This window comes from Mustela lutreola, chromosome 2 (assembly GCF_030435805.1).
Source record: "Mustela lutreola isolate mMusLut2 chromosome 2, mMusLut2.pri, whole genome shotgun sequence".
In the NCBI taxonomy this organism is placed as follows: Eukaryota; Metazoa; Chordata; class Mammalia; order Carnivora; family Mustelidae; genus Mustela; species Mustela lutreola.
This window is the reverse complement of record NC_081291.1, coordinates 47562620-47574967: the sequence shown is the minus strand read 5'-3', so window position 1 is coordinate 47574967 and position 12348 is coordinate 47562620. Positions and strand designations below refer to the sequence as shown.

Below are 12348 nucleotides of genomic sequence, written 5' to 3'. Positions count from 1 at the left end.
TTCTACTAAAGAAAATTTTGTGCAATACCTTCTTTGCTTGCTAACCAATAAATTTCTGTATTGAAAATATATCTTTAAGAGAACACTTTCAGCATGTACCAAACCAAGCATCATCCACAATCTATTAAGATTTAATTGTTTGACTGGGTATGCATTAATGCCTAATCATTTACAAATTTACTGTATCTACACGAAAGCTACTACCCACAATAATTCCATAGTTCTGCCTACTCTGTAGGTATTATTCTGGACACTGAGCTACCTAAACGTCTTAAGTCATGGTATTTGTCTTCAAAAGGCTTCCACTTTAGGCTTCCACTTTAGGGACAGACACCTGTAATATGCATAAAAAAAAACCTATACATGAAAAATGAGAAGCTTCATTAGATGAGCTCCAGAAAGAATTTAGTAAGCAGCTTCTGTGAGCCATAGGAATTAGGTGAAAGGACTGTAAAGGCTCAGACAGTTACAAGTAGACTCCCATGAACTATAGAACACACCCAAAAAAACTAAAATATATCCCCTGGTAAACAATCCAACAGTCCAGGATTTAATTAAACCTGTCAAACTCATTCTCAAAACAATATTATGTTTACCTAGTTAGCTTTCTTATTTCACAGTTTTAATTTCAGCACTTAGTAGCAAAGAAAGAGAAAGCTGGGTTACTATATATGTACCACAAATATAATATTAAATTACCAGTATTATAAATAAATTATCTTTCAATATAAAATACTGTCCATGAAATAATATAATACCAATACAAATGTAATTCCAAATACAGGATCTCAAACATGGGATTTTTATTTCTTAGGAACATCTGCATCCCAAATATAATTCTGCCAAGCCATATGTTAAGTTTTTTTATGGCACTTAACATTTCAACGTACACATTCTGATATATGAAAGAAAAAAACAACTGATTTACATTTGTTTGGAATGTACCCATTCATGAGTTAAGAATTACGAATAAGCATGTAAAAAACAAAGGAAGAGAAAAATCTGTAGCTGTGTATGCTGAAAATTTAAATCAAGTATGGCAAGAAGGTCACGTACCTTTATTGTGACGTTACCTTTAGTTACTTTCCTCATGTTAAAGCCCACTGTGGGTATCATATCTTCACTGAATTGACCTGACTGAACAAAAGAAAACATCTGAAGTTAATCAACATTTATTAAGACATATAACATGGCATAAGCTTGAGGAATCAACAATGCTTCTATAACCATTTCAGTATATAACTGAAACCTACTGGTGGTTAACAAATTGTCTTAAGAAAACATTCTTTATACATATGCCTGGGTGGCTCAGTTAAGTGTCCAACTCCTGATTTCAGCTCAGGTGATGATCTCTGGGTTGTGAGATCAAGCCCCTCTTCAGTGGGCGTGGAGCCTGCTTAAAGATTCTCTCTCTCCCTCTCCCCTTGCTCCTACCCACTCTCCTCTAAAAAAAAAAAACCAAAAAAGAAAGAAAGAAATAAAACATTTCTTTTAACCACAATTTTTGAAGAGATACATTATTTCATTCATACAAATGCATATTCCCTTAAAAAAAATACTTTTAATAAGATTAAAACTTCTTACATATTTCCTTAAGTTTAAAAAAGAAATATTACATATTACAACTATAAATGAAAATTTATTCATTTCCCACCTATATATAAGTGTTAACAAAGTAGGAAATCAGAAGTAAAACGTCAAAGTTCTCCATTTTTAGCACTTAAATTATTTTGACAATTTACAACTCACTGCTAACTAGTTTTTCCAAGTGTGTCTTTTAAACAAGATTTATAAAATATTTTGTCATTGTATAGGTTTCCCTTTTATGTAATCAATTCTGTTCTCTTTTTGGCTCATGACCTTATCATAAGATTAAAATATTTTCTAATAATATTTAAATGCCCTTTTAAATTTTAAAATGTCCATCCATCTGGAAAAAGTTCCTTTTTTCAATCATCTCACTCCTCATTTAAAAATCCACATTCCTAATTTGAAGTGATACGCCAAATGTCATACAGAGATACTTCTATATCTGAGTCAATACTTTTCCATTAGTCTGTTTATTCCTAAATTAGGATTAAATGAATTACTGCATCCTATACAATTTCTGATTCTATATAGAAGATAAAAAATTTGGAATGCTTTCAAAACTGTCTTGGTCATCACTCACGTTCCAAATAAACTTTAGAAATTCATATTTCAGTTAAAATATTGACTAGAAGTATATTAACTATTAATCTGAGGATTGCCCTATATCGATTCTTGATATTTAACCAGGATCAAGTTCCTCCATCCAGGCACATGGTTTGTTCATTTAAACATTCAAATCTTTTATATCCTTCACTATAAAGTATCATAATTCTCATAATAGCTTCCACATTTCTTATTTTTAAAAAGATTTTATTTATTTATTTGAGAGAGAGAAAGAGAGCACAAGTAGAAGGTATGGGAGAGAGGAGTGGGGGGCTAGGGAGAGAATCTCAAGAAGACTCCACACTGAGCACAGAATCCAGTGCAGGGCTCAATCTCATCACCCTGAGATCATGACCTGAGCAGAAACCTCAGCCAGATCCCCAACCTGCTGAGTCACCCAGATGTCCCTCATATTCTTAATTTTGACTACAATTACAAACTACATCTAATGAATCACAGCTAATACTGACTTTATACTTTTATGTATTTATAAATTTTATTTACCAAATATTAATTTCTCAGTTGATCTGACTCTTGCTTTTTAGGTAAACAGCCCAGGATTAGGAAATCTCTCAACAAAGGAATGGTTAAACAAACAGGACTATTTTCAAGGCCCTAACACTGGCTGATTGTTTGCTGTGACCTTATGCTAGCCACACATGATTCTAAAACTGTCTACAAGTCCTGAGCACAATGAATTCTAATTTTACAAATTAATTTCCTCTAAATAACTCCAAAGTTCTACATTCCCCAACCCTGCCGCATTCAGTGGAATTCAGGCTGATTTCAGAAAAAAAGATGTTAACCACAATAACTATTTTCACTTATATTAAACACTCTCATTCTCAGAACTTTCACATATAATTTATATGTGAAAATCTAGTCATGACATCAAAACTACATATATCAAAACTAGTAATGATACAAAAAAAATATAACCTGATTAAAAGGGAAGCAAAGGCAACAACCAAAGGCACTATCCATGAAAGCAACAATAAGGTGGACTTCCTTAAAATTAAAAACTGCTATATGAACAAGATCCAGAAGAGTTACAGAGTTAGAAAAGAGGCACAGAGTAAGAGAAAATATTTCTAAAAATATACATCCAATAAAGGTCTATTATCCAAAATATACAAAGAACTCTTAAAACCTCAACAATATGAAAAAAAAACCTAATTAAAAAATGAGCCACAGACCTCAACTGATACTTCACCAAAGAAGATACAGAGAGATGGCAAATAAGCATACGAAAAGATACTGCACATTATATGTCATCAGGAAAATGTAAATTAAAATGAGATACCATTGGTACATTAGAGTAGCCAAAATCTGGTACACCAATAATACCAAATGCTCGTTAAGGATGTGGAACAACAGCAATTCTCACTCATTACTGGTGGGAATGCAAAACAGTATAGCCACTATCAGAGACAGTTTGGTGGTTTCTTACGAAACCAAATATACTCTTACCATTCAATCCAGCAATCAGGCTACTTCATTATTTATCCAAAGATGTTGAAAACTTAAGTCCACACAAAAAACTGCACATTAGGGGCGCCTGGGTGGCTCAGTGGGTTAAGCCACTGCCTTCGGCTCAGGTCATGATCTCAGCATCCTGGGATCGAGTCCCGCATCGGGCTCTCTGCTCCACAGGGAGCCTGCTTTCCTTTCTCTCTCTCTCTGCCTGCCTCTCGCCTACCTGTGATCTCTGTCTGTCAAATAAATAAATAAAAATCTTAAAAAAAAAAAACCTGCACATTAATGCTTATAGCATCTTTATGCATAACTGCTAAAACTTGGAAGCAACCAAAACCTAAGTAAATACATAGACTGTCCTATCAAGGAAATGGAATACTATTCAATACCAGAAAGAAATGAAGCTACCAAACCACAAAAATCCATGAAGGAATCTTAAAAATATATCTAAATGAAAAACTCAATCTGTAAGGACTACATACTCTGTGATTCCAACAAAATGACTGAAAACATGACTCCAGTCTGACAAAGGCAAAACTAGGAAAGAGTTAAGAAAATCAGTGGTCAATAGGACTTGAAGGGGTGGAGAGGAAATTAACAGGCAGAACACAGAAGATTTTTATGCACTAAAAAAAAAAAATCTGTATGATACCATAATGATGGATATATATCATTATACATTTGTCCAAACCTACAGAATGTACAACATAAAGAGGGAAAAAATAATGTAAACTACGGACTTTGGGTGATTATGATGTGCCAATGTTACGTTCATCGACTGTAACAAATGTATCACTCTGGTGTAGGATGCTGATAATGGAGGAACCTGTGAATGTAGGGTCAGGAGGTATTTGGTAAACTTTGTACCCTCCCCTCCTTGATTATGTTGTGAACCTAAAACTGCTCTTTTAAAAAAAGAGAGAGAGAAGCAGGCTCCCCAATGAACACGGAGCCTAATGTGAGGCTTGATCCCAGGACACTGGGATCATGACCTGAGCCGAAGGCAGCTGATTAAGCAACTCAGCCACCCAGGTGCTCTGCTCTAAAAGAAAAATCTTAACAATAACTTTTTTTTAAATGGGCAAAGGACTTGAAACGACCTTTCTCCAAAGGAAATAAACAAATAGCTAATAAGAACATGAAAAGATGCTCGACATCACTAATCATTAGGGAAATGCTACAAAATCAAAACTACAAAAGATATTATCCTCATACCCATTAGGATGGCTACTAACAAAAACAAAACAAAACAAAACAAAAATAACAAGTTATAGTGAGAATATGGAGAAATTTTAACCCTGGTGCACTGCTGCAGGAATGTCAAATGGTGCAGCTGCTAAGGAAAACAGTATCGAAGTTCCTGAAAAGGTTAAAAATAGAATTACCACATGACCCAGCAATTCTACATCCCATTATAAACCCAAAAGCATTGAAAACAAGACTCAAAGAGATACCTGTATATCATGCTCACAGCAGCCTTATCCATAACAGCCAAAAGGTGGAAGACACCCAAAGGCAACTGGCAGATGAATGGATAAACAAGATGTGGTTTATTCCTGCAATGTAATACTATTCAGCCTTTTAAAAAAAAAAAAACAGCTTACTTATGCTAAAACACAGATGAACCTTTTGAAGACATTACACTATAATAATATAAATAAGCTAGATACAAAAAGACAAATACTATATAATTCTACTCACATGAGAAACCTAAAATAAAATAGTTAAATTCATAAAGACAGAAATAGAATGGTGTTTGCCAAAGGCTAGGGATAAGGGGGAACTAGGGAATAACTGCTTCGTGGGTATGGAATCTGTCTGAAATGATTACAAGTTCTAGGGGCACCTGGGTAGCTGTCAGTTAAGCCTTCAACTTTTGGTTTTGGCTCAGGTCATGATCTCAGGTTTGTGGGATGCAACACTGTGTCCGGCTCTGTGCTATGCTTGCTGTAGAGTCTGCTTGAGATTCTCTCCCTCTCCCTCTGTTCATCCTCCTGCTCGCTTGCTCTCTTTCTAAATGAATGAATAAAATCTTAAAAAAAAAAAAAAGTTCTATAGATGTATGGTGGTGATATACTTAATACTACTGAGCTAACTGTACACTTAAGAACAGTTAATGTGTGGAATACTAATGAGCCATCAAAACAAAATCTTGCCATTTGCAGCAAAGTGGATGGAACTGGAGGGTGTTATGCTAAGTAGTCAAACAATCAGAGAAAGACAATTATTGTATGATCTCGCTGATATGTGGAATTTAAGGAACAAAACAGCGGATCATGGAGGAAGAGAGGAAAAAAATAAAATAAGTTGAAGTCAGAGAGGAGAATAAACCATGAGAGACTCTTAAGCACAGGAAACAAACCAACGACTGCTGGAAGGTAGAGGGGTGGGGGATGGGATAACTGGGTGATGGATATTAAGGAGGGCACAAGATGTCTGAGCACTGGGTATTATATAAAACTGATGGGGGCGCCTGGGTGGCTCAGAGGGTTAAGACTCTGCCTTCGGCTAAGGTCATGATCTCAAGGTCCTCAGCAGGGAACCTGCTTCCCTCTCTCTCTGCCTTCCTCTCTGCCTACTTGTGATCTCTCTCTGCCAAATAAATAAATAAAATCTTAAAAAAAAAGATTGATGAATCATTGACCTCTACCATGAAACCAATATTATAATATATGTTAACTGAATTTAAATAAAAAATAATTAATAAAAAAAAAGTTGGAGCACTGGGTGGCTCAGCTGGTTGGACATCTGCCTTCAGCTCTGGTCATAATCCCAGGGTCCTGGTACTGAGTCTCGTGTTAAGCTCCCTGCTTGGCGGGGAGCCTGCTTCTCCCTCTCCCTGCCACTCTGCCTACTTGCACTTTCTATCTCTCTGTCAAATAAATGAATGAAATCTTTAAAAATGAATAAAAATTAAAAATTAAAATAAGATGTTGAATTTTATGTTTTGTGTTCTCTAGCACAAATTTAAAGACTAATATGCTATAAGAAGAGGTGATTATTACTATCATTTACAGAACAGGAAATAAATTCCCAAAGTCACATAGCTCAATAGTGGCTGATTCTGTTTTTCTTAAAGATTTCCACTGTAGGGACACCTGGGTGGCTCAGGCTGTTAAGCCGCTGCCTTTGGCTCAGGTCATGATCCCAGGGATCGAGTCCTGCATAGGGCTCCTTGCTCGACAGGGAGCCTGCTTCTCTTTCTGCCTCTGCCTGCCACTCTTGCCTGCTTGAGCGCTCACTAGCGCGCGTGTGCACGCAATCTCGCTTGCTCTCTCTCTCTCTCTCTCTCTCTCTCTGACAAATAAATAAATAAATAAAATCTAAAAAAAATTTTCCTCTGTAATTGTATTATTATAGTAAGTTTTAATTACTTCTGAAGTGAGGTCCATGTGAGATATGCCTTATTTGTTTGGTATCATTAGGAAATAGGTGTTTTAAAAAACGGTTGCTAAGCTTTTTAAATGCCAAAACTTTTCAACTAGCTTCCACAGGAAGCTTTCTAAAATGCATTACATACTTAGGGCATCTGGGTGGCTCTCTCTTTCTCAAATAAATAAAATCATTAAAATAAATTTAAAAATAGTAAAATGCAATACGTACTTAGCTAACTTCTCACACATAATTTATGGGACATAATTCAATGTGTTCTTGGTATTTCAAGTTACTTCATCGAATGTAAAACAAGAAAATGAAGATAATTCTTAAGGGCCCTTCTGGCAATAAAATTTAATGATTATAAACATCAATCACAGTGCCATCCCGTGATAAAATAAGTAGGGGCCTGCATATCCTCAACTTAGATATTACTTTATCTCCTTTACCTATACTTCTTACTGGTGGCAGAAGTTAGCTATAACTTTCTCTAATTGTTGCTAGTGCTCATCTGCAATGGCTGAAAAGTAGGTAATCAAGTCCTTGGGTGTGTGTGTGTGTGTGTGTGTGTAAAGATTTTATTTATTTGATAGATCACAAATAGAGAGGCAGGCAGAGAGTAGGGGGAAGCAGGCTCCCTACTGAGCAGAGAGCCAGATGCGGGGCTTGATCCCAGGACCCTGAGATCATGACCTTAGCCCAAGGAAGAGGCTTAACCCACTGAGCCACGTAGGCTCCCCAGTCCTTGGGTTTTTAATCCAAAAACATCCTGAGTACAGAAATACGTTTAATAAATATTTAACTGTGATGCATGGATTTTGTGGTGTAACTACTTTATAGACCTGAAAGTATTTCTACTTCTTCTCCCTAGTGTCAAATCTTAATCTTCACTTTTCATAGCTTGTGCTGAATGATTAAACCACTAAGTTGGCAATTGTTCTTTAGGTAACTCAGAATTTATTTCTATGCTGTCAAAATGCTGCTACACTGAGACAAGCAACTTAGGAAACAAACAGAAACTTGAAAAAATACTACTTAATTGTGTATCCTCTTAAACAAATGTAACACTTAAATAACACCAAGCATTGGTCTTAGCACTCAGTGATTTTGTGATGACGGACAGAACTGTAGTCATCTACACACACCCTATAAACCAAAGTCTCAAGGCAATATTCCCAGAATTTGTTTAGTTGGGCAAAATAAATCTGAAGCAAAACAGGTGGTAAAAAGAAGACTATCCTTTCAGTCTGAGAATCTTACTACCAGTTTTGCCACTTACTAACCACATGCAAATCATTTTACCTTTGGAATGAAGCTACGTTATCTAGAAGAGGAAGGAATTGGGAGTATGTCTAAAGTCACTTCCAGCTCTACCATTTAGGTATTATTCACAGGCCTCTCATTTAAAATATAGTTAAGCAAGAGATAAATGCCTACAACAGTAGAATAATGTGGCCCTCACTTCCCAACATTCCTTGGTATATGAAAGGCTAAAGCAAACCTTGTCCCAGAAAATTTTCCTTTAGGGCTAACTCACATGTACAACTGGGGAGAATACAGTGAAAATACTCATACACTACAGTGCTTTAAAAAGCAGTGATTCTAAATTAATTAGGTTAGATTTTACAGTTGCTCTTTTAAATGCACAGATATGCAGAAATCAAGTATTACCCCGTGAAGAAATAAGCTTCTCTTTGCTTCATCTGTCCATCTACAGTAGCAATCCAATCCAGTCTAATATACTTGAGAAGACAAATGGAAAAATACCAGCTTTGACAAATATCTCAGAGTATTCTCAAACAGAAGATCTGGTTATCAAGCTACTCTGGAAAGACAGAATGCAGTAAGGAGCATGACAAATGCCTCAAATAAATTTCTTTTCTTGCCGAGAAAAGACTACTTTTACCTGCTAAACAGATGAGTCTCTTGTTTTTTAAACAACACACACTACAACTTGACTGTGTAAATGCCAAAATTCACACATTTGCTATATATTGAAAATATATATCCAATAAATATACAAGTTAGTCATTTTTCTCTCCAAAAACCTTTAACATAACATAAAATTATTATTACCAATACTAATTTTTCCAGTTAATAGCATCATTATGTATTTCACTACTAAGTGGAATTATTGGTAATAATATTGTTCTTTTATTTCAATTTACATTAGTAAGAAAAAACAATGATAATCTATTTTTTGCTGGTGAAGTATTTAAAATGAAAGGTAGATTTTGGGGAAATCTTGATGAGAAGCAAGCTTAAAGCATATCAACCACAAACTGCTCTTGGAGGAAAAAAACTAGTAATGACACAATTGAGAAATTAGACAACATCCTGACTGAGTGATCAAAATCAACAGATGAAGCTCAGATGACATCATGTGCCTACAGAAGTAATACCATGAAAAGGAAACAATATCCTCCATATAGTACTATTTCAGTTGAGAATGCATAAACTAAATCTAATCTTGAGGAACCATCAGACAAAGCCAAAATGAGAGACATTCCATTAAATAGGAGAGAGAATAATTCTGACAAATGTCAATATTATAAAAGATAAAGGAGGCCTGTGAAAATGTTTCAGACTAGAGAGGGCTCAAGAGACCTAACTAAAGGCAAATCCTGACCCTAGACTGGATCCTACCCTAGTGGGTAAATATGCTATAAACAACATTATTGGGCCAACTAAGCAGCAGTAGATAAAAATCATTTTTAAATGTCATAAAATTGTAACAAAAATAGTCACGTAAGAAAATATTCCCAATCTTGAAAAATATACATTTGGAAATAAAGGGCCATGGTACATACAGCTTACCTATGTAAAGCGACACACAGAATACACACATCATAAAGCAAATGAAGTAAAATGTTAATAGTCTGATCTCAGTATAAAGGGTACACAATGTTCTGTGAAATGCTTTTATTCCTACAACTTTTTTGTAAATCTGAAATTATTTTCAAACAATACATTTTTAAAATGCCAATTTTTAAATTGGGATAATCAAATATCACCATCTCCTACATTACAGCAATGACAACTGGAAATAGAAGATAAATCAGCCCTGCCACTATTACCTATTTACTCCAACAGTAAAATTCAGGAATACACTCAATCATAAGGCATTCCAACAAGTTCAGGAACAAGTCATTGGTAACCTTGTTCTATCCTTTAATATTCTAAAAGGACACTCATTTACAGATGTCTTCTAATAGAAAAATCCATGTTTTATATTTCATAGTTTTGGTATAAAATAAAATCCTCTGGGCTCTGAAACTGGCATTTTAAAATCTACTCCAATGTTTCAATATTTATTTACAACCTGGGAAATGAATTAAGATACTGTGTTCTACATCTAGGCTTCTCTTAGTTTTTAGAACCAAACATATTTTCCTTTTCTTTCTAACCACTTCAGAATTACCACTGTGAAGACAAACATTATATCTGAGGCAATCTCTTTTTAAGGGGCTAGAAAAGATTATCATTCACTATAGTAGTACTTCAAGAATTAGGAATATAATGTTCCATTTTCTCCCAATTTTAGAACTCTGGACAAGATCTTTAATAATTTCTCAAAAGACAACAATCTGTTCTCAGTTTTACGTGCAAATCTGGACTTACTTCCAATTACAGACGTAACTCATTCCCAAAGACAGTCAGTTTGAAAGCACACGTTAAAAAATTTGTTGGCTCAGTTAGACAACTGCCTTCAGCTCAGGTCATAATCTCCAGGTCCTGAAATGGGAGTTCCACATCGGGCTCCCTGCTTGACAGGAAGTCTGCTTCTCTCTCTCTCTTCCCCTCTACTCCTCCTGCCCGTTCTCTCTCTCACACACAAATAAATAAATAAATCTTTTAAAAAATTGTTTGGGCAATTCAATCTTATTAAGCAAAGAACTTCTCTCAAAATTCCAGTGGGCTTGTCTGTGGGTTGGTTTGTTCGGGGAAGGAGAGAGTCTCTTTAGTACTTACCACAGAGAATTAAGAACCATCCTAAAAATTTTAAATTTCAGGTACCTCAGGGACATAATCAAGTAAGGCCTCTTTTCTTCAAATGGCCCAAATTCTCAAAATGGACCACTGTTCTAAATAAACTAACCTTAGAAATTATTTTTCTGAAGTAAATAGTAACTTTCCACAAAATCATAAAACTTCAAGATTACCCTTCAAAAAAATGATGCGACTTTCAACACTGACTCCAAAAAAACTTCTAACTCTTCAAGAAACACTAGCTAAACACTAGGCTCTTGCATAGACAGGCCCCCGGTGTAGATAGTGGTCTGGATGTCAATGTTTTTCATCTTCTCTGGCAATTCAGATCAACTGGCAGGGGTTTCCACCTGGGCTCAGTGAGGATGTGCTCTTCCATCTGTGCTATCTACGCAGATGAGGGAAAAGTGGTTACAGCTCTCGGGCTTGGCATTTATGAACTCTGGCCTAGAGGTTCTGGAGTAGGCAAGGCAATTATAAAAACCTGTTTCACACACCTAATCATCGCCAGCATACATCAACAATGAATGTGTATTATACCGATTCACAAACACCTATACTGTTCACCCTTTCCTCTATGGTCATAAACCCACAAAGCTACTTTGCCTCTGCTTTTACTCATTCATTTATTTATTCATTCACTTATTCAAACAACAGATAAAAAGAAAAGAAACTAGGAAACAAATATAAAAATATCCCACAATAAACATATGTCATTTAAAACAAAGGAGATAATATGGGATGATTGGGTATCCAGGAAGACCTGTGTGAAGCAGTGACATTTAAGCATCCAAAGATAATTTAAAATCTACATAGGATAATAGCCCAGCTTCTGCAGATAACCTACCTGCTGTGCTTCTTGGGTATCAGTAAGGAAATCGAAATTTCAGTTCCAGCTATGCCACTTTTGAATGCATACAGATACATACAACTTTGAACAAGACTTGCTCAGAATGCAAAGGTTCTACCTCCTCTCTCCTTATAGCTGCTTCTCCTAAGGGTGTATATATAGCTGCTTCACTTCCTCCATTTCCTCAAGTGCCAGCTACTCCCTTCTCTTCGCCTTTCTTCTTTCCTGAGTCTCAAAAACTACTGTAGATAGTTTCCGCTGCCAAATAGCAGGCCTTTAATAACAAGGGCATTCCTTTCATCTCTGAGGCAAACAGACCCATAAGATGTAATATTTAACTCCTAACTGCTGTCCTGGTCCTCACAAACCACTCAAGCATTGCCTCTCTGCCCACAGAGGCGCTCTTGGTAGACTTCTCCACCAAGGAACAACACCTGAATCTAAGGGTCCAGGAAAGGCAAGTC

The 12348-nt window shown here is 35.8% G+C and overlaps 1 protein-coding gene across 1 annotated transcript in view; it reads right to left on the bottom strand.

Moving 5' to 3' along the window:
* The window catches only part of ARL8B (ADP ribosylation factor like GTPase 8B), a 51472-nt gene that overhangs the window by 11894 nt on the left and 27230 nt on the right, over positions 1-12348 (bottom strand). The window contains 1 exon segment of the mRNA XM_059161566.1: positions 1057-1137. Within this exon segment, the coding sequence (XP_059017549.1) occupies positions 1057-1137 (81 nt within the window).